Source organism: Cervus canadensis, chromosome 20 (genome assembly GCF_019320065.1).
Source record: "Cervus canadensis isolate Bull #8, Minnesota chromosome 20, ASM1932006v1, whole genome shotgun sequence".
NCBI classification, from domain to species: Eukaryota; Metazoa; Chordata; class Mammalia; order Artiodactyla; family Cervidae; genus Cervus; species Cervus canadensis.
Window position 1 is genome coordinate 50,070,689 of NC_057405.1, and position 20,751 is coordinate 50,091,439.

The following is a 20,751-nucleotide window of genomic DNA, read 5'->3' on the forward strand; positions in this document are numbered from 1 at the left end:
AGAATCCACCTGCAACGCAGGAGACCTGGAGTTGATCCCTGGGTCAGGGCGATCCCCTGGAGATGGAATGGCAACCCACTTCAGTATCCTTGCCTGGAGAATTCCATGGACAGAGAAGCCTGGCAGGCTACAGTCCATGGGGTCACAAGGAGTCAGACATGACTGAGCAACTAACACATTAATATTAAAGCAGGGTAATTTACAAATTATCTGCTCAGGTTGGCATTCCAAGCACAGTAGGAGAACTGGAGTATCATGTGACTATCCAATAAAGCCCCAGGACAAACAGGAGGCAGTCTGATTTTCATAAATCAAGCTAAGGCAAACCCATGTATTTCCATTTTTAGTTACAAAATTTTAAAACTTAAGAGTTGTACCTACACCTCTACTGTATGTAATAAACAGCAAACACCATGCACTACAGAAAATGTGCTATCCAGAGAAAAAAGATACTCATTTAGGGAATGTCTTCCTTTGAGACAATAAGCAACTTTAGTTAGATTTATACATGAAATGAAAAAGATGTGCATACTGAAAACAAAGAATAATAAAGTATGATAAAAGAAAATGCTGAGTAATTCTGAAAAGTTTTGAATTAACAGTCCATGTGGAACTCAGTATCAGAATAATTATATAAAGCAGAGCATGTTATTTATAATACTGTAAACTATTCTTAGTTTGATTTGTGGCAGAAAAAAATTATTAAATATTCATACATTCCAAAATGAAGTCTTAAACAACAAAAGAAAATGACCATGAAAATTAGGACAGTATTTATTTAACATTTATTTTTCTCTCAAGAAAAATGTGCTATGCAAATTGTTGCTGCATTGCAGAGAATTAGATAAATTACATTTTCAGAAAAACTTACTCATTATTTACAGGTACTTAATCTAACACAACAACTTAACAAAGCTAAAAACCAAGGTCACTTACAACTTAATTAAAACTACTTGGAATGTAAATCTATTTATTCCTCACACACTATAATTAATTAGATAAGTTAAGGTTAAAGTTAAGTATCATTGCAAATTTAAAAGTTTACTTTACAATTGCACACACATGGCAAATTTATAGTGTACTAGATTATTAAAAAGAAATTATGCTGATTTTTAAATGCCTTCGTGAAAACAAATTTATAGCCATCATATGCATGTATGAGTGGATGCATATTATGCGTACATATATAAAGTTGAACAAATATTAAATTTTAAATATTTAAATAAATGCTTACAGCAATTTCTAAATTTAATAGCCATACTTATTTATGCTTATAAACTGACAACTAAAACATTATTCAGAATGCTTTTTATTCACCTCAAATACTTTGAAAGCACAGAAATGTATTATTTATTCTATTAATATATTTATTTCTTTCCCATATCAATACATTACAGTTATTTCTCAATATATATTTAGGAAATCCATATGCTCTTCCAAATCAGTCATAACAACATTCATTATATCAAATATAATTTTCTTGCCCATTCTTCTTTTAAATATATGTGTGAAAGTTCCCAGAGGAAGAGACTTAAGAAAGCAAGATAATGGGAATGGGGTGATTGAACTCTGTTACCTTACCTTTCCTTTTTGTCTCCCCAAACCAAAGAGTACTTGACACACAGTAGAGAATGAATGAATGAGTGAATGACTGAATGAACAGTACCAAACAGAGAAGAATAAAACTAAATGCGTGGAATCTGGCAAAATGTCTTACTCTCTGAACAATCATTCCAACTAAGAGCAAAATAGTCTGAAATCTGTTATTGCCACAAATTGGAAGCAAGTAAGTATTTTTAAGTCCTCATTGTGAGCTTAATATATTAATAATATCTTTTCCTCCATATCTACAACAAGATGGCACAAGACCTTGAGAACTCTTGGGGACGAAAGGTATCTTAAAAGTCAACCCTCCACAAATTTCAACAAACTAATCATTGAGCACACATGTCTATCTTTCCAATAAAAGATCTCATTATTTGCCAAAAGAGCACCTTATATTTAAAGGATTCAGAAAATGTTTGCCTGAGCTGAGATCTGTCTTCATGTACCTTCCACCCAGAGTCCTAGTTAAAATTTTGGGCCATCCTTCTTCCACATACAGATCTTCAAATATTATGCCCATCCTCCTATCCCACCATAGCTTTCTCTAGAAAAGAATAACCAGTTAGAGGTTTTTCAAGTGTTCATTACAAAACATTAATTCTACTTCCTTCACTGACCTCATCACTCTCTTCTCTATGCCTTTTGTAGGACTGTAACTCCCTTAAAAAAAGTATGGTGGCCAGGTGCGGCCTGAAGAGCACAAAAAAGAGCTAACTGTCATTACCCATGTATAAGATTGTACTTTTTTAATATTAAAATTGTATTGTTAGCTAGCTACATAAGACTGCTTACAAAAATAATACATATGCAACACTTAGCATCTGCTAGGCACTATTATAAGTGTTTCAAGTGCTTTACACCCTAGCTTCACAGCAACCTATATGGTAAGCCTATCACTTTCTCCACATAACAATTATGAAAACTGCCCCTTGGAGAAGTGACTTGGCCAAAGTCAGTTATCAGCAGGAGAGCTAGGATTCATACATGTGTCTGCCCTAAAGCCCATTCTCTCTTAAACACTTGAATTCACAGTTCCCATAGCTAACTCCTACCGAATTTAGTTTATTCAAATGCTGCTGCTGAACTAGACCTTCCTATCTAAAATTAACAGTGTTCCTTGTTACAAGTATATGAACTTGTATTTATCTATTTTATCATGTCATATTCAGCCCATTGTTCTAACAATTTGAGCCATAAAGAAGATAAAAGCAACATTCAACCATGATTATATATATATTTATAGCTAGTGCTTTCCCAATATAGACTATAAAACTTAAGAGACCTGTTACAGCAGGTAAAACACTTCAACTGTCTCGACCTTTCCTAATTTTTACATTCAGCTAAAAGTAGAACATGAATTTTCCTCATAAAAATTTTATCCCTTATAAAGTAAAAGTAGGAATGAATATTCTGAAGTGGCAGACAATGTGGAAGTCACAAGAACCTCGGGAGAAAATGGCTCTATCACTTTAGAGCACGTAATGTGAATATATTCATATACGTACCTACAAATTAAATACAAAGATACATCTGCCCCAAATAACATTCTGACTAAACCCAGTGAGACTAAGAAGAAAAAAATTCAAAAAAGAGAGGTTCAATCATGTCCTGAGGACTGCCTTTCTAAGCAGAACACCAAAAAAAAAAAAAAAAAGATGAACAGACTTGCCTATTTATACACTCAAAATATCTGCAAAAAAATTTGCAATCTCATTATAAATTATCTTATTAATTAAGAAAAAGTAATTCAACTTCATCATATGAAAAATTCACAATTCTCATAAGAAAGAAGTAAGTGGCCTATAAATATATGGGGAAAAAAAGCTTTACCTCAGTAGTAATAAAATGTAATTAAAACAGTGAGATATCATTTTCTCCCTAATAAACTGGGCTGGCCAAGAATGTAAGTTCAAGGATGCTCTTATACACTACAGGTAGAAACGTGCACTGGTGGATTCTTCCAGGAAAGAATTCTGTCAGTACTAGGAATATATTAAAGGAGAAAATGTGTGTGAGCAAATATTTAGCTAAGAGTTTTATCATAGGGAAAGGCCAGATTTAACAAATCTTCAGTAGCAGAATAAACTAGGATATGATGAAAAATGCATTACTCTGCACCCACTAAAAAAGTATTATACATTAACCAAATCACCATGATATATACATGAAACTAATATCACATTGTAAGTGAAGTATACTTCAATTTAAAACATGTATACAATAATGCATTGCAGATTTTATTGTTATAAAAATGTTTTTCTGTCTCACACAGAAGTGTTAAGTAACAAAAAAGCAATTCATATACGATATGATCCACTTTTAAATTATTCATATTTTAAAAATATATATGCCAAAATAGTTGCAATGACCACGACTAGATATAGTGAGAATGCAGATGATTTTGTTTCTACATGTTGTATATAAGCATGCTCTAAATTTTCTACAATGATACTTTTTTTTTAATTAGAAAAATAAAGTTGTGTAAAGAACAGTCGACATTACAAAAATGAAATGACACAAAAGACTAGAATTTCCAGCACAGTCTTGAAAATAAATAATAAGGGGAAAAAACTGGGTTCTATAAAACACTATGGCTAGGCAGTAACCATAAACTAAAAAAAAACACAAAAACTAGAGGGACATGAGAGAAAGTATGGTAGCAGATCACAATAAAAACTAACATAATTACACATATATGTCTTTAAAACATAGTATTGTAGTATCTATAAAGTTAAACCTCTAAAAATATCTTGGCACATGAAAATGAGAGAAATAACAAAGAGACTTTCTTTACCAAGTTTGAAGCAAGGAAATAAAACCAAGATATATGTTCCTCCATGAGGAAGATAAGAGAAGCAAGTCCATTCTCACTTCTCCTACAGAAAACATTAGCTTAAGACAGGAAAGAGCAGAATAGATGCCATAAAGACTGAATGCTACCTGCAGAGAAATACTGAGCTTTATCTTATGGAGAAAGTAGTAAGGAATCACTTAACTTCTTCAGATAAATAACTTCAGGTGTTCAGACCTTGATGAATCATATCCCCAGGTTGAAAAACTACTTACAGATTTGAGGTCAGAGTCTTTGCTATCTCTGAGGAATAATTAAGGAAAACAGAAGTGCCAGATGAAGGCAAAATTCCCCAATTTAAAAAAATAAATGATATAAAAGATGGATTGCGAAAATTATTTAACTTAATATCAATACATGGAAATGTAACAGAACAAAGAACAGAATTCACAAGTAAAATCATGGCAAAATAGTCTTAATTCTTTTTCCTATGAGACTGTTAGGTTAGTTGTTCTTAGATTGGAAAAGCAACTGAAAGTTTGATACCTTTGAAAATGAGATGATGAAAGCATTCTACAGGTCAATAGTGTTAGATCTATAGAGGACTGAACAGCTGTATCTAAATTGTATTGATAATGGATTAATGCTAACAGAGGAAAACTGGGAGAGTTTTACACTTAAAAAAAAGACTAAAGAAAAGAAAAATATAACTGCCATCACATGTCTAAAACACAATCATATAAAAGAGTAGACATCTATAACTTTACTTCCCCATGTATTAGATATAAGACTAAATGGCAGATGTAATAGGAGCAGTTGCCAGTTTAGTAAATAAATAAGTTAGAAGAGGGCTACTCAAGAAAGGGGTAAAATGCCTTTTGAAAAAAAAAAGAAACTCATTAGAATAAGTAGATCTTATTATATGGGCATCACTTGGATAGAATGCTAGACACACACATAATATACTTTGGGGGAGGGTGGGGGGAATGCTATGATTCTAAATATTCTGTAAGTATAATTTTACCCAATGGCAGCTCTCTACTCAGACTTGGGGCAGGGGCAGGGGCAGGGCTCTTCTGATTATTTGGTGAAATGACTATAGAAAAAGCAACACATAATTGGTCCTCACAGTTGAAGAGAGATTATTTTAATTTCAACCTCATTAATGTTGGTGTCCTTATATAATATGAAGACTTTTCATAAAGCACTCATGTTAGTCATTCAGCTCGATAATATTTTAAATTTCCTACTCTGGGTACCAAAATCATCACTATAGCCTCCTTGCCAAGCTGTAGTGTATATATATTAAGTCAGTAACTTTCAATGTGTGGTCTAGAATCTCCAAGACCCTTTCAGGAGGTCCATGAACCAAAATTATTTTTGTAATAACAGTCAAATGTTATTTGCCTCCTTCATCCTCATCCTCCCCTGAGTATAAACTGAGTGGAGTTTTCAGAGGCTACATAATGTGTGATATACAAATAGACTGCATGCAGAAGCACATATGGGAATCTAGTTGTCTTATATTAAGCTAGACATTGAAAAGACTTGAAAAAATGCCATACAATCCCATTCTTCACACTTTATATTCTATTTTAGAAAAGTTATTTTTCATAAAAATGTTACTTAATGTAACAGATTTAGTGTTATTGGCATTAATGTAATAGATTTAGCTATTTACACTAGTGTAATAGACTTAGTATTATTTTTAATGACTTTTTACTTAATAAATACAATATTTAATAACATATTAAAAACTGCTTCAATTTTTAACATAATATTCAGTTCAGCTCAGTTCAGTCCCTCAGTCGTGTCTAACCCTAGTAGAACATTATGATAAGCAACATAAAGAAAACTCTGAGATCCTCCATAATGTTAAAGAATGTAAAGTTTGGGAGCCACTTTATTAAGCCATGCTAATTATTCTATATTAAAATTTCAAAGGATGCTGGAATCATTTATAAGCAAATGGGTATTTAAAAAAATAGTCTTTCCTCAGAAGACATTCTAATCAAATAAGTCCTAATTTTTAAGATCAGGTACATATCTGAAAGAGGATTGGGTTCAGAAATTAACTTTCATGGGTTAAATAATACCATCTGCATAGAGTCAATAATGGTAATAGTGAATGTAAAATTAGAAAAGCTATAAAGAATGAACCTCAGCTGCACAACTGCAAACTATGATAATATCAATATAACTCAAAATTCACTTTTCCTAAGAACTTGTTACACATAACTCATCAATATTTACATCAATATTAATAACTGCAAATAGCATTTAATCCTGAAATAATACCAAGAGATATGTATACTCCATTTCCAATATTCTCAAGTAATTTTCTATTAATTTCTTTTCTATTTTACCAAAGATTTTAAAATCAGAACTCACTACAAAAACTGAATTCAAGACTTTTAGAATAGTGAGACTTATAAAAGCAATAGAGGAAAAAAAGCAGTAAAAATAATAATTCTCTGAATTAAGAACTACCCTCTAAGCATCATTTAATTAACTACTTGAAACATCTATATATAACAAGGCATAGATAAAATTTATTTACTGATCTGTAATGTATCCACTCTAATAAAACTTTGCATATGTGGAAATATATAATCCTCATTAATGTGGAAGGCAAGAATTTAACATTTGAGAACGTACAGTCTGTGGAACATTATGCAGGGTAGGTGCTTCGTATGAGAACCTACAGTCTGTGAAACATTATGCAGGGTAGGTACTTCCTATGGAGTATCTCACAAATCTTTACAGCGACTTTGTGAAACAAAGGTTCACAAGAGTGTAGTAACCTGCCCATAGTCAACAACGGGTAAGTGCGCAGACAGAACTTCCTTCAGAGCCTTGTAAGTAACTGTCCTTCTCTTCAAAGAATCCAGTGACAGACCAGAGAGGAACAGCAGGCCTGTGCTGGTGATTAAAAAAAAAGTCCCAGAATATCTACCAGTGTCTTGCTTTGTGACTTTAGGAAACAAACTGGGACGTGGGTTTTGGGGGGTTTTTTGTTTGTTTGTTATCTTTATACAAGGTACACCATCCTCCTTGCAGAACTATGAAGAAACTGGTTATATGAAAGGAGACAGCTTGATCTAACTCTATATATAACAGGCATTCAAAACAGTGGAGTTTTGCTGTTATTAAAACTACTACTTTTTTGGGGAAAAGTTTCTGTTGAAAGTTCACTGACTATGTGATCCTGTTAGGACTAAACCTATTGCTACAATTCTGGTTACAGAAAATCAGCAGCCAAGAAGATGTCTGTTCCAATCATGGATGAGTCCTGATTAAGAAAGTAATCTAAAATGTTTATATCTTATCTTCTTCTGGGTAGTTAAAATGTACTGACTTTAGTAAGTATTTTTAGAAGTAAGTAAGTCTCAAGAGTATAAAGACTAAAGAGTCTAGCCCAAACAAATTCTTAGGCTTAATCATAGTAACTACAGCCTTAACAGAGAAATTACCGGGAGTCAAAGTTTAAACTTAAAGATGCAAAGCAGGAAAGGAAAAGAAGATGGTACTCAGAAATCTAAGTTGGCTGTTTTGCTAGTTCAACACTCACAGAAACACAGAATTACTTTAAATGCAATTCCCCACAAAAATTTTAAAACTCATCTTTAACAAGTTCTCAAGATTTCATCTTTTCTCTTATTTCAGCCAATTCCATATTTGGAATTCTCTATAAGGAACAGATATTGTTTCTGAAGAACCTATAAATTAGAGTAAATGCCAAAGATCCTAACCATACTTAAACTGCTTGATGTTTCAAAGCATCAAACCTAAGGAAATGTACACAACTATTTCTTGGCAAAGAAAGCACACACTGGAGTTAGGGATGTCTGAGTTTAAACTCTGGATTCACTATTTATCCTGCAACCTCGGACAAATTTCCCAGCACCTCTATAAAACACGTATCTCCAGTGAGCAATAATCCATGAGGCCACCAAAACATTTCCTTCAAGTACCAGCAAAACATGGGTACCAAAAAATGAGAAAAACTTTTTTTTTTAAAAGAATTTGATGTTTGAAAAAGACATCAATTCAGCCACAATGGTAAAAATAAAATAAAATTTTATTAGACTTTCTTATATTTGCTGTAGCATGCTTTTAAGTTTTTTTAAAAATCTATGGGAGGGGAGAAGAAGTGCCTCAGCATTTAACATTTTCAGTGCTTAAGGTCTCTAACAGTTTTTAATCCAGCATATCAATAACCTCAGATATGTAGATGACACCACCCATATGGCAGAAAGTGAAGAACAACTAAAGAGCCTCTTGATGAAAGTGAAAGGGGAGAGTGAAAAAGTTGGCTTAAAGCTCAACATTCAGAAAACTAAGATCGTGGCATCTGGTCCCATCACTTCATAGCAAATAGATGGGGAAACAGTGGCTGATTTTATTTTTTTGGGCTCCAAAATCACTGCAGATGGTGATTGCAACAATGAAATTAAAAGACGCTTACTTCTTGGAAGGAAAGTTATGATCAACCTAGACAGCATATTAAAAAGCAGAGACATTACTTTGCCAACAAAGGCCCGTCTAGTCAAGGCTATAGTTTTTCCAGTTGTCACATATGGATGTGAGAGTTGGACTGTAAAGAAAGCTGAGCACCGAGGAATTGATGCTTTTGAACTGTGGTGTTGGAGAAGACTCTTGAAAGTCCCTTGGACTGCAAGGAGATCCAACCAGTCCATCCTAAAGGAAATCAGTCCTGGGTGTTCATTGGAAGGACTGATGTGGAAGCTGAAACTCCAATATTTTGGCCATGAATCATGTGAAAAGCTGATTCATTTAAAAAGACTCTGATGTTGGGAAACACTGAAGGCAGGAGGAGAAGGGGACAACAGAGGATGAGATGGTTGGATGGCATCACCGACTCAATGGACATGAGTTTGGGTAAACCTCAGGAGTTGGTGGTAGACAGGGAGACCTGGCGTACTGCGGTTCATGAGGTCGCAAAGAGTAGGACACGACTGAGCGACTGTACTGAACTGAACCGAATCCAGTATTGCCTACCTCAAAGCATTATTGTTAGGGATTAAATGAAGTGATGCACAAAAAAGACTTAACATAATGCCTTACTTAATACAGTAGGCACTCAAATGTAGCTATTTATTACTATTGCTATTAGAATTATTTCTCTCCACATGTTTCAGACTAGAACCTCTTTTGCACCATGTCTGTGATGAATGTCATCATATGCATACACTTTTTCTCATATTTGTAACACTAGTTAACAACATAAAGGTCTTTGGGAAAAAGATTTAAATAGCCAGTCCTTACAAACAGCTTTATCATCAGTCATTAGGTCAATAAACTAAATTTGAAAATGGGAAATCATATGGTGAGGACCAAAAATACCTTCAGTATTACTCACAGTTTTTGTATACTTAAGATTATATGCAAAAACAGGTTTCTCTGATTCTGCTAAATTTCTGGAGCAACACAAAACATGGTTATTTAAACATCACTATTGTATAGACTCAACTAAGAAAATGTAAATTAACTCAAATAGAAATTAACTAAAAAATGGAATTTATTCTATCACATAAACTGATTACTCTTTTAAATTAGACTCTTCTAAAGCTTAAGCAGGAATTTAAAAGTAAATAGATAATACATAAGATATACAGCACACCCAAAAGTGAAAAAAGCAATGAAGAATAACTGTATTGAAACATTCTTCTATTATTCTTCAAAATTATAGTGAAAATTTGCTATCAAAACAATGTAGTCATAAAGAAAGGGCTCTAGTAAATATGACTATACTGTAAAACAAACAAAAAACTATCATAATGATTGTTTATTTTTATTCACTTATTAAAAAACCAAAACACTGAAGGATGAACCATTTAAAACTCTTATTACTCAAGCCACTAGCAGTACATGAGATATTCACTTACATGTTAAACTGTCCATAAAATCCTGGTTGAAAATCATTAAACAAGATCATGCAGGGTGTGTCTACAGGTTTTAGAGTGGCCTACAATATACCTGAACAAGGTGTACAAGGCTTTCCCTGATGTGGCCCTTACCTCCCTGCTCATCCTTGTCTCTGACCACACCCACTTTGCATATCTTGCATCTTCACTGTAGAGACTACAGCCCTCAAAACACACCTTGCTTTTTCTCACATTTAAAATATGTTCCTTACCTTTATGATCCACTTGAAGAAGTTAAATCTAGTTGTATTTTAAGGTTTGGCTCATGCTTACCCTCCTCTGTGAATACTTTTCCTACCATTCTAACTCCCCTATAAAATTTATGACTAACTCTTTTATGCCCCATTTTTCTTTGTATATAGTATCATCATACCTAGGTATCTGGGTGCACTTACTTATTGGCATGCCTCCTCTGACTAAACAACAAATTCCCTAACAGCAAGGTTCCTGTCTTATTCATCCTTTTATGTTCAGTAAGGAGCACTGTACCTAGTGCTACAACATATGATGACTGGATGAAAGCATGAATTCACTCTGACCCTGCAGTTAGGTACATTATGAAAATGATCTTGAGAACAAGAAAATGTTCTTCCAACAACCAGTTTCAGTTATATACTTAAGAATTGTGGTGAAAAACTAAGAAATGCAAACTTCACTCTAGATACTCTAAAATAAAAAGAATAGCTTTATGGCTCACTCAGACAAAATTTCTATTAGTTTGATGTTTGTAAGTTTCAGTTTACAATAATCACAGCAAAACTGCTATGTATTCAATTACAACAAGCAAATAGTAAAATTTTCTTTATAAATCACAATTTTTAAAACAATACTACCTTTCAGAACGTCAGAGAGAACCACTTATGAATGTGGACCATATCTGATAAACTAAGTGTAAAACATTAAAGGTAAGCGAGACTGATGAAAGAATTAACAGCATGTTAACTTACTTTGAAACTACAGTTAATGAGTATAATACCTAACTACCATGGGTTTAGTCCTCCAATACCTATTTCTCCTATTCCCTAAATTTCTCTTCCCCTTCTGGAAAAAAAAAAATACTACTGAGATTTTTTTCTACATTTCTGATACTCTGTGTGATTTTAAAATCCTTAATTTCAATAACAACAACAAAAATAATCGCAGCTACCATGCAGTGATTATTTACCAAATGCTACTTATCATTTCACCTATGGTATCCCATTTAAGACTTATACCAACTCCATAATCAATGTATTCTTTTTACCCTGAGACAGTCCAACTAGAAAACAGGCTCCAGGAGATTCAACTACCTAAAGTCTCACCACCAATAAGCGGGAAAGGAAGGACTTCTGATTTCAAACCCTCTGCCCTTTCTATTAATACAACAATATGCCACCTCTCTTCATCTTCATCAAATATATTACTCATCCAGTATTAAAACTGGGTTGACATTATTTGACATTTATATCAGAAAATGAATATAATGCCATGACTGAAAGTAACCGAAACCCTTCAAGATAAACTTTTCATGTGACAGTAAGAGTAATTCACCATTTTTTGAGTAACATCACCAAACGGTGGCATAGAAAGGAATTAAAATAATGTTTCCTTTGTGTGATATAAAAAACTTACAAATACAGAATTCTTTATTGAACAAGTAATATAAAATAGTCCAATTATTTCCAGATCAGTTTGTTTTTGAAAGTTTATTCTTTCAATCATAGAAACTAGCCAAAAATATTTTTTAAATCAGTAAGTCATTCAACAGACAGATAAAATTCCTGTTTTGAAACTTATTTTCATCAGATATTACTAGATTAACCAAGCAATTTATCATTCAAACCTATATACTTTTTGAAGAAGGTACACTTCTAATTATTACAATGTAACAACAGGTTTAACCAGAACTGTCCCAGTAACCAGGACATGTGGACACCCTCACTATTTCCCTATTCATTACACTCACAGTCCTCCTACAACACAGTGGAGAAATATGCATGCCTATCATGTAAAACCATCTGGCTACATATTTGATCACTGCAGCACAATATTAAAGAAGTAATTTCTTTGCTAGACACCCATATTTTAAAAGACTATTTCATTAAGATAATGCACATTAAGATAAAACTGCAATAACTTCAACTGTACCTCATCCTGAAGTTCATCACCACTTTTAACAGAAGCAAGCATATCATATAAAGTACAGCAAAGATCTTCTATTCTTGTTGCTTCAGCCATTTCGTTTAAAGTTGCATTTAAGTACTTTTCAACTTCACACCACAAAAACGAGTCGTTTGTTTTTTCTGCAGGCTTGCGGTTCAGGGTGGAATGCTCCTGAAGGTGGTCGGTCAGAAACTTCTTATAATCCAAGCTTATAGTTTTCTGGGATTCACCATTTATTGGCAGTTCATCAAAGTGGTCCAAATCATGCATGTCAAATGAAAATGCTAAATTTTTACCAAATAAAACTCGATCACCATATTCATCGCTTGTCATCTGGACAAGAGCAGTAAGACTGTCTTTACAAAAATAAGAAGTAATTCGATTAGTAGCATCACAAGCTGCAGTGGCAGATGATGATGGGAAGGGACCAAACATCTGTTTGATAGCCTTTGTCTCCTGGTGACCAACACAGTCCTTCAAGTGAAATGTCTTGAAGAGAAACGCGGCTGCACTTTCAATGGCTTCTTTCCCATTATCTGTTCCAACTATTCAGACAAAAGAAATAGTATTAGCTTAAATGGATCATGGTTCAAGCTTCCATTTTCCAAAAAAAAAAAACTACTACAAATATTCCTCTGAGCAAATTCAACAGTGAAAATATACTGATATTTAGATATAGTGAGACACATGAAGATAACCAATTCAGGAACAGGAAAATCCCTTTAAGGCCATTCCCAAATTCCCAAAGAATGGCATTAGGTAAATAACCCATTACCAGTATTATACATAAGATAGAAACTACCTATAATAATCCCTTACCTTTTTCTAAAAACAATTTGAGGCATTAGGTAAGACTTATTTTAAAACCAAATGTTAAAAATTGATTTGATGAGCTAGTTAAATAAATAAGACGCAAAAAAAAAAAATCTGAATTATAGACTTCTGGAGCTGGAAGGAAGCCTTACAAATCCATAACCTTCTTTCCATGTACCGTACATCCGAGATGGCAAGAACAGATTTATAGTTTTCATTCAAAAATACTTATTACTACATAAATCAACTACACTTCAATAAAAAATAGCTTTGAAAATATTTAATACTATCAAGGATGTACATGAAAAGAATCTTTTAAAATAAACTCAGCCACACCATACAATTTTTTTTTAAATTCTGCTATTGAGAAGAGGCCAAAAGTAAATTCTTATGAAAGTAAGAGGAAGTTAAAAGGAGCAGCCCCTAATTTCTTTAAGGCATTAGTAGCTCATATCTGATTCTCTCAAAAGAAAGAAGAGCCTATAATTATGTCGTAGAATTCAAAGAAAATTCTTAGAGTAAAAAAGATATTCAATCTGAGAAGGCCTGAAAAGTCAGTAAGACTTCCTAAAGTAATATTTGTAATGTTAGTAATAATACAATTAACACCATCATCTTCTTGAAACCACAGCTCCAATTACATCATTAATCACAAATCTTGAGCAGCTTATGATCAAGTTCAATGCCTGCATGCATGCTAAGTTGCTTCAGTTTCGTAGGACTCTTTGTGACTCTATGTACTGTATGTACCGGACTTCTCTGTTCACTGGGTTCTCTAGGCAAGAACACTGGAGTGGGTTGCCATGCCCTCCTCCAGGCGATCTTCCCAACCCAGGGATCCAAACCAGGTCTCTATGTCTCCTGCACTGGCAGGCGGGTTCTTTACCACTAGCGCCACCTGGGAAGCCCCATAAAACTCAGTAATTCAACCCAAACTCCTATACTTTATTTTCAAGTCATGCCTGATGCTGACCCATTCTGTTTTACCAGCTTTACTCGCTACTATACATTTCCTACTCTAACCAACAAGAATTTCTTAACATCCAAAACTCAGGTCCTGCTCTTGTTGTTCAGTCGCTAAGTCGTGTCCAACTCTTTCCAATCCCACGGAGTGAAGCATGCTAGGCTGCCCAGTCCTTCACTCTCTCCCAGAGTTTGCTCAAACTCATGTCTGTTGAGTCACTGATGCCATCCTACCATCTCATGCTCTGTCGCCCCCTTCTCCTCCTGCCTTCCTCCTGCTGGCTAAGCCCAGCATCAGTGAGAAATGATTCTGAGTCAGCTCTTTCAATCAGGGGGCCAAAGTACTGTAGCTTCAGCTCCAGCATTAGTCCTTCCAATGAATATTTCAGGGTTTATTTCCTTTAGGATTCACTGGTTTGACCTCCTTGCTGTCCAAGGGACTCTCAAGAGTCTTCTCTAGCACTCACCATTCTTTATGGTCCAACCCTCACATGTGTACACGACTACTGGAAAACCCATAGCTTTAACCATACAGATCTTTGTCAGCAAAGTGATGTCTCTGCTTCTTCAGACAATGACTGAAGCCATGAAATTAAACGATGCTTGTTCCTTGGAAGAAAATCTATGACAAATCTATACAGTGTATTTAAAAAGCAGAGACATCACTTTGCCGACAAAGGTTCATATAGTAAAAACTATGGTTTTTCCACTAGTCATACATGCATGTGAGAGCTGGACCATAAAGAAGGCTGAGTAATTGATGCTTTTAAATCGTGGTGCTGAAGAAGACTGTTGAGAGTCCCTTTGACTGTAAGGAGATCAAACCAGTCAATTCTAAAGGAAGTCAACCCTGAAAATTCATTGGAAGGACTGGTGCTGAAGCTCCAATACCTTGGCCATGCGAAGAGTGGACATATTGGAAAAGACCCTGATGCTGGGAAAGACTGAGGGCAGGAGGAGAAGGGGCCAAGAGAGGATGAGATGATTGGATGGCATCACCGACTCAATGGACATGAGTTTGGGTAAACTCAGGGAGACAGGACAGGGAAGCCTGGCGTACTGCTGTCCATGAAATTGCAGTCAGACACCACTTAGCAACTGAACAACTAGGTTTGTCATAGTTCTTCTGAGGAGCATGCATCTTTTAATTTTGTGGCTGAAGTTACCATCTGCAGTGATTTTGGAGCCCAAGAAAATAAAATCTGTCACTCTTTCTACATTTTCCCTATCTATCTGCCATGAAGTGATAGGACCGAAGGCTATGATGTTAGTATTTTGAATGTTGAGTTTTAAGCCAGCTTTTGCACTCTCCTCTTCCATGCTCATCAAAAGACTCTTTAGTTACTCTTGGTGTTCTGCCTTTTTTTTTTTTGTAAGATTTGAAGTCCTCAAAAAAAATTTTTTTTTATTATTTATTTGGCTATGCTGGGTCTTAGCTGCCGCATATGGGATCTTTAATTGCTGCATTTGAACTCTTAGTTGTGGCATGTGGGATCTAGTTCCCTGACCAGGGATTTTAACCTTGGTAATGGCAGGCCCTGTTCTACTCCAGGCCTATTTCCATGCCTTTATTAAATCTTCCCTAAGGCCTCTAATTTCTCAAATCCTACCCACGTTTCATAGTCCAGCTGAAATGCCTCTCTCAAGGCAAGTAAAATGCTGTGTGCATTGTTTTATTGCCTGTTACCTAGCCAAAATAAGTGCCTCAATAGATTTAAACCGTTGAATTTTAGGGACTTTCCTGATGGCCCAGTGGCTAAGACTCCACTCCCAATGGCTAAGACTCCCAATGCAGGGGGCCCGGGTTAGATCCCTAGTCAGGGAACTAGATCCCACATGCCACAACTAAGAAATTGTATGTAGCAATTAAAGATCCCACATGACGAAACTAAGACCTAGTGCAGCCAAATAAATACATACTAAAAAAATAAATAAAAGACTACAAATGTTAAAAAAAATAAATAAATAAAAAGAAACTGCTGAATTATCCAAACCCAGGCCTCAGAGACACCAGACTGCTGTTTTTACACTATACCACCTGCTTTGATTGTATCTGATATTTACACATGTGTGTAGAAGACTAACAGTTTATGCAAGTGAAGTTAAGCACACAATATAACTCCATTATTTAATTCTTCAAGTACAAAGTCTATAAAATCTTCCATGATTATAAAGAATTCATAAAACACCACCTGACATATTCTTTTAGTACTTAGGAAAATACCTAACAAATATCTTCTAGGGATTAAATAATGCTTTTAAGTTAATTAATTAAATAGCATTTGTGTACATTTTAGTTATGCAGTCTATATAAGAGGTTTGGAGAACTTAGGTTTTGGATAATTTATAGATTGTGATAATTCTATAGATAATTCAACAGAACTGGGACTAAGGAAGTCTGACCAAAAATGGAATTCACATTTGCAAACTCATTCTGTACCTAACATTATAATGTGCTCTTTGGTAAAGATATTATTTTGCATCTTGGCATTTTCCTTACACAACTTACTAAGAACTTTTAATTATCTCAATTCTTCTTAACAAAATCATCTGTATTTTATAGATACTACAAGAGACTTTAGATTAAATTTGGGAGAGATCAAATAGCTATTTAGTTAATGAGCAAGATTCAAAGAAGTCTTCTAACTCCTAAATAAACTTTTTTCTACTACACTACACTTCTAGAAAGTATATTTATCTCTTAGTTATGTGGTTTTTTGTTTTTTTTTTTTTAGTCACTTTTGTGACCCCATGGACTGCAGCCAGCCAGGCTCCTCTGTCCATGGGATTTTCTAGGCAAGAATACTGGAGTGGATTGCCATTTCCCTGTCGCCTGCACTGGCAGTCAGATTCTTTACCACTGGGCTTACTAGGGAAGCCCAGATTTATTTCTAATTCTCATTTGAAGTTGCTCAGTCGTGTCTGACTCCTTGCAACCCCATGGACAGTAGCCCACCAGGCTCCTCTTTCCATGGGATTTTCCAGGCAAGAATACTGAAGTGGGTTGCCATTTCCTTCTCCAGGGGATCTTCCCAACCCAGGGATAGAACCCAGGTCTCCCACATTGCAGGAAGATGCTTATTCTCATTTAATAAACAAATAATCACCACCCTAGGAAATAAATTCGAGAACAGTCAATTTATTACCAAAAGTGGAATTAACTTAAATGCCTATTATTAGGTCATTGGTTAAATTACATTACAGCCATATATTACATATATTAAACATAACGTGTGCCCTATCTGACTCTCTGCGACATGGAGTAGCCCGCCAGGCTCGTCTGTCTATGGGATTTTCCAGGCAAGAATACAGGAGTGTGTGGCCATGCCCTCCTCCAGGGGATCGAGAGCCTAGCGGCCTTGTCTCTCCAGTCTCTTATATCTCCTGTATTGGCCTTTACCACCAGCGCTACCTGCAAAGCCCAAACATAGTGCAGTGCTCCATGTATCTTGCTATAAAATAATCTCCACAATATAGTAAGTGAGGGGGAGAAAAAGTAGGTTATCAGTTCACTTTTGAAGAAAAAACTAATTGCAGATTCATTAGGAACACCTACAAAGATTTAAAAACAATTTTCTCAAGGTTTCAAATTTTTCATTTGAGCCCTTTCGTACATGTATAAAAATTTTTAAGTAACATACAGATACTTTTAAACTTAGTTCACAATGGTGCTTCACACACGTTATTAATAATATCCTTGCCTAATTACAAATTCTTCTGGATAACCTGCCGTGTGTTGCGCTTTGCGACCCTATGGACTGTAGCCCGCCAGGCTCTTCTGTCCATGGGGGTTCTCCAGGAAAGAATACTGGAGTGGGTTGCCATGCCCTCCTCAGGGGATCTTCCCAACTCAGGGATCGAGCCCAGGTCTCCCCCATTGCAGGAGGATCCTTTACCGTCTGAGCCTCCAGGGAAGCCCTTACTCTACCGCATCTCTAAGGCAGACCGCTAAGAATGAACACGGTTCTACAGCACAAAGGGGTTTCTCAAAATTGGAACTGCACCGTGCTATTCGAGAGTCCGGGGGCTGCAATTTCTGAGAGTATTTGAAGACAGCATTCTTAGCACTACTGGCTCTCCAAGACACAGACGATCACATTTTGAAACTAAGGAACTTCCCCGTGGCACTGAGGCATAATGAAGACGTGGATCAAGCCGTGTTCAGGTGACTGCACATGCGTGTACCTTCCAGCCTGGGGCGGAGACGTGCGTCACTGCGCCCAGTCCGCATGTGATGACGTATCACCACAGGGACACCGGCTGTCAGAGAACCCCGGATAAGAAGGCGGCTCAGGATTGGAGCGGAGAACTGTGTGCCCAGCAACAAGGCTGCCATACCAACTTGCTAGTAGAGGCCGCCGCCCCCCACCAACCCCCAGCGATCTTTTAGTGACAGATAAATGAAGGGTGTCGCTGTAAAACAGAGCAAAGATCTGAAGAGAATGAACGCAGTCAGGTGTCTGACCTCTCAAAGGTCTGGCAGGTCCCCGCTCCTCTCAATAAAATGCAATTAGAAGGGAAACCTATAGTAACGGAAACGCTTTTCTGCTTTCTCTAGGAGCCACCTGAACTAGCACACTAGTAATTGGCCACATCAAAAGGCCTGGGAAGGCCTGGGGAAATGCACATGGTACAATTCCAGGGTAGAAATTTGTAATAAGTAGCTGTCTCATTTTCTTACACACTATATCCAAAGATGGAACTTTGTTAGATTAACCGTGAGGATCTTGTTCACAAATAACTTTTTTTCCCCATTTCCCTTTATATTTTAAGTACAATTTATAACATATAATCTTTAAATGATTATTAGGCTGAAACTCTTCGGTCAGTTACACCTCTGACTGTGCTAATCTTTCAGAGGAATAGGCATTTTAGGAAACTTAGTTTTGTCCTCAAGATAAAGTCTCTGGAAAGAATAAAATACACCCTCAATAATCAATTGACTAAAGTTTGAATGAAACTTAAGATCTCCAAACCTTTAAGGAAACTAGTTACCTACCACTTTAACATTTAATTTTCTATACACAAAACACTAGGATTGTTAACTCAGAAAACTGGCTCTATGCACCTAGCACTTTAATTGCAATACATTTAAAGAAATACACTTAAAAGGTCACTAGGATATTTTTAATTAATAATAAATACTTTCCCTGCCTGCCCAAGTTATACTGAGAGAAAATGAAATGTGAAATGCAAAAGTGTAAAGATATAATAAGTAACTGATGACTGTAAACATTATAGAACAAATTTTTAAATTAGAATTTAGTGATTACTACAATCTTAAATCATCCTCAACATATAATTTACTTATATATTTTCCTTTTGAGTGCAAAATACTAAGAGTTAAAAGGTTGAAATTTACAGCTTCTTTAACTGCCTACCTAAATAATTAAAAAGGATGAGTAGGAAATTTTAATTGAAAATGAATAAAAAATATCCATCAACTGTTTACATCGTTAATTGCTAAATATTCAATTTAGAAGTTGTCAACAAATGAGTTCCCTGACCAGTAAAATCTTTAATGTACAGGAGAAAGCATTTTACAAATTTTTTGTTTCACCTTATGGTCAAACTTGAAATGTCCATTTTACCCCTGACACTTGATAAACTGTAAATACCAAAATATTACAACTCTGCATCACAGAATTAACTTAAGCTCATTTCACTTGTTAAAAATACCAGCAAGGTAGGAAAGAGGCTATAAACATTTTGTATTTGAATAGAGATTAGCTAACTGATAATTATTATTAAATTATAAATGTGGAAAATACTTGTATCAGCAGCTTTCTGAAGACATTACATATAAAAACCACAGAAGTGATTTAACTTAAAAAAAAAATTATCCTCATATCCTCATTTTTTCCCTCTTACATATATATGCCGCCAGTGCTTATTAATGTACTTTTTTCCTAACAAGTATATATATCCACAAGTAATCTGGACTGTCTAAAATTATGTAAAATTGTCACATGAACTGTACAAGTATTTTCCTTATTTTAAGGAGAAACACAGATACAGTAAGGTTAAATACAGTAAGGTTAAATAATATACTAAGACTGTAAGAGCCAGATCATTTTTTTCTTTTTGCATTATACCATCTTTCAAATAATCACCAAATTATCAAACAAATTTATGATATAATAGAGGTAAACAACTACCCATATGGGTCTTAGGGGAATAAGCTGAACAATTTATGTGATCCAAATTTTAAACTGCCAAAGTAATCTAATGAGTTTCATTATTTTAGAGAAATTATAACTCTGTGCATGAAGCACTTCATTAAAATCTTGCGTTAAGTGGGTAAAGTATTCAAGAAATGTTCAATGTATTAATTTGAATGAAGTGCTTAAATATTAAGATTGATATAAAAATTACTGCCTTCAGGGTGGGCAAATAATTAAATGAAAGAAAACGAACAGAGAAACATATATGGTACAAAAAAAGGGAGTAGTAACTAACACAAGAGATTAAAAATAGACCAAAACATGT

The 20,751-nt window shown here is 35.1% G+C and overlaps 1 protein-coding gene across 1 annotated transcript in view; it reads right to left on the bottom strand.

The window, feature by feature from the left end:
• The window catches only part of ASCC3 (activating signal cointegrator 1 complex subunit 3), a 255,303-nt gene that overhangs the window by 204,965 nt on the left and 29,587 nt on the right, over window positions 1–20,751 (bottom strand). The window contains exon 4 of the mRNA XM_043439337.1: window positions 12,472–13,031. Within this exon, the coding sequence (XP_043295272.1) occupies window positions 12,472–13,031 (560 nt within the window). The remainder of the gene's footprint in view (window positions 1–12,471; window positions 13,032–20,751) is intronic.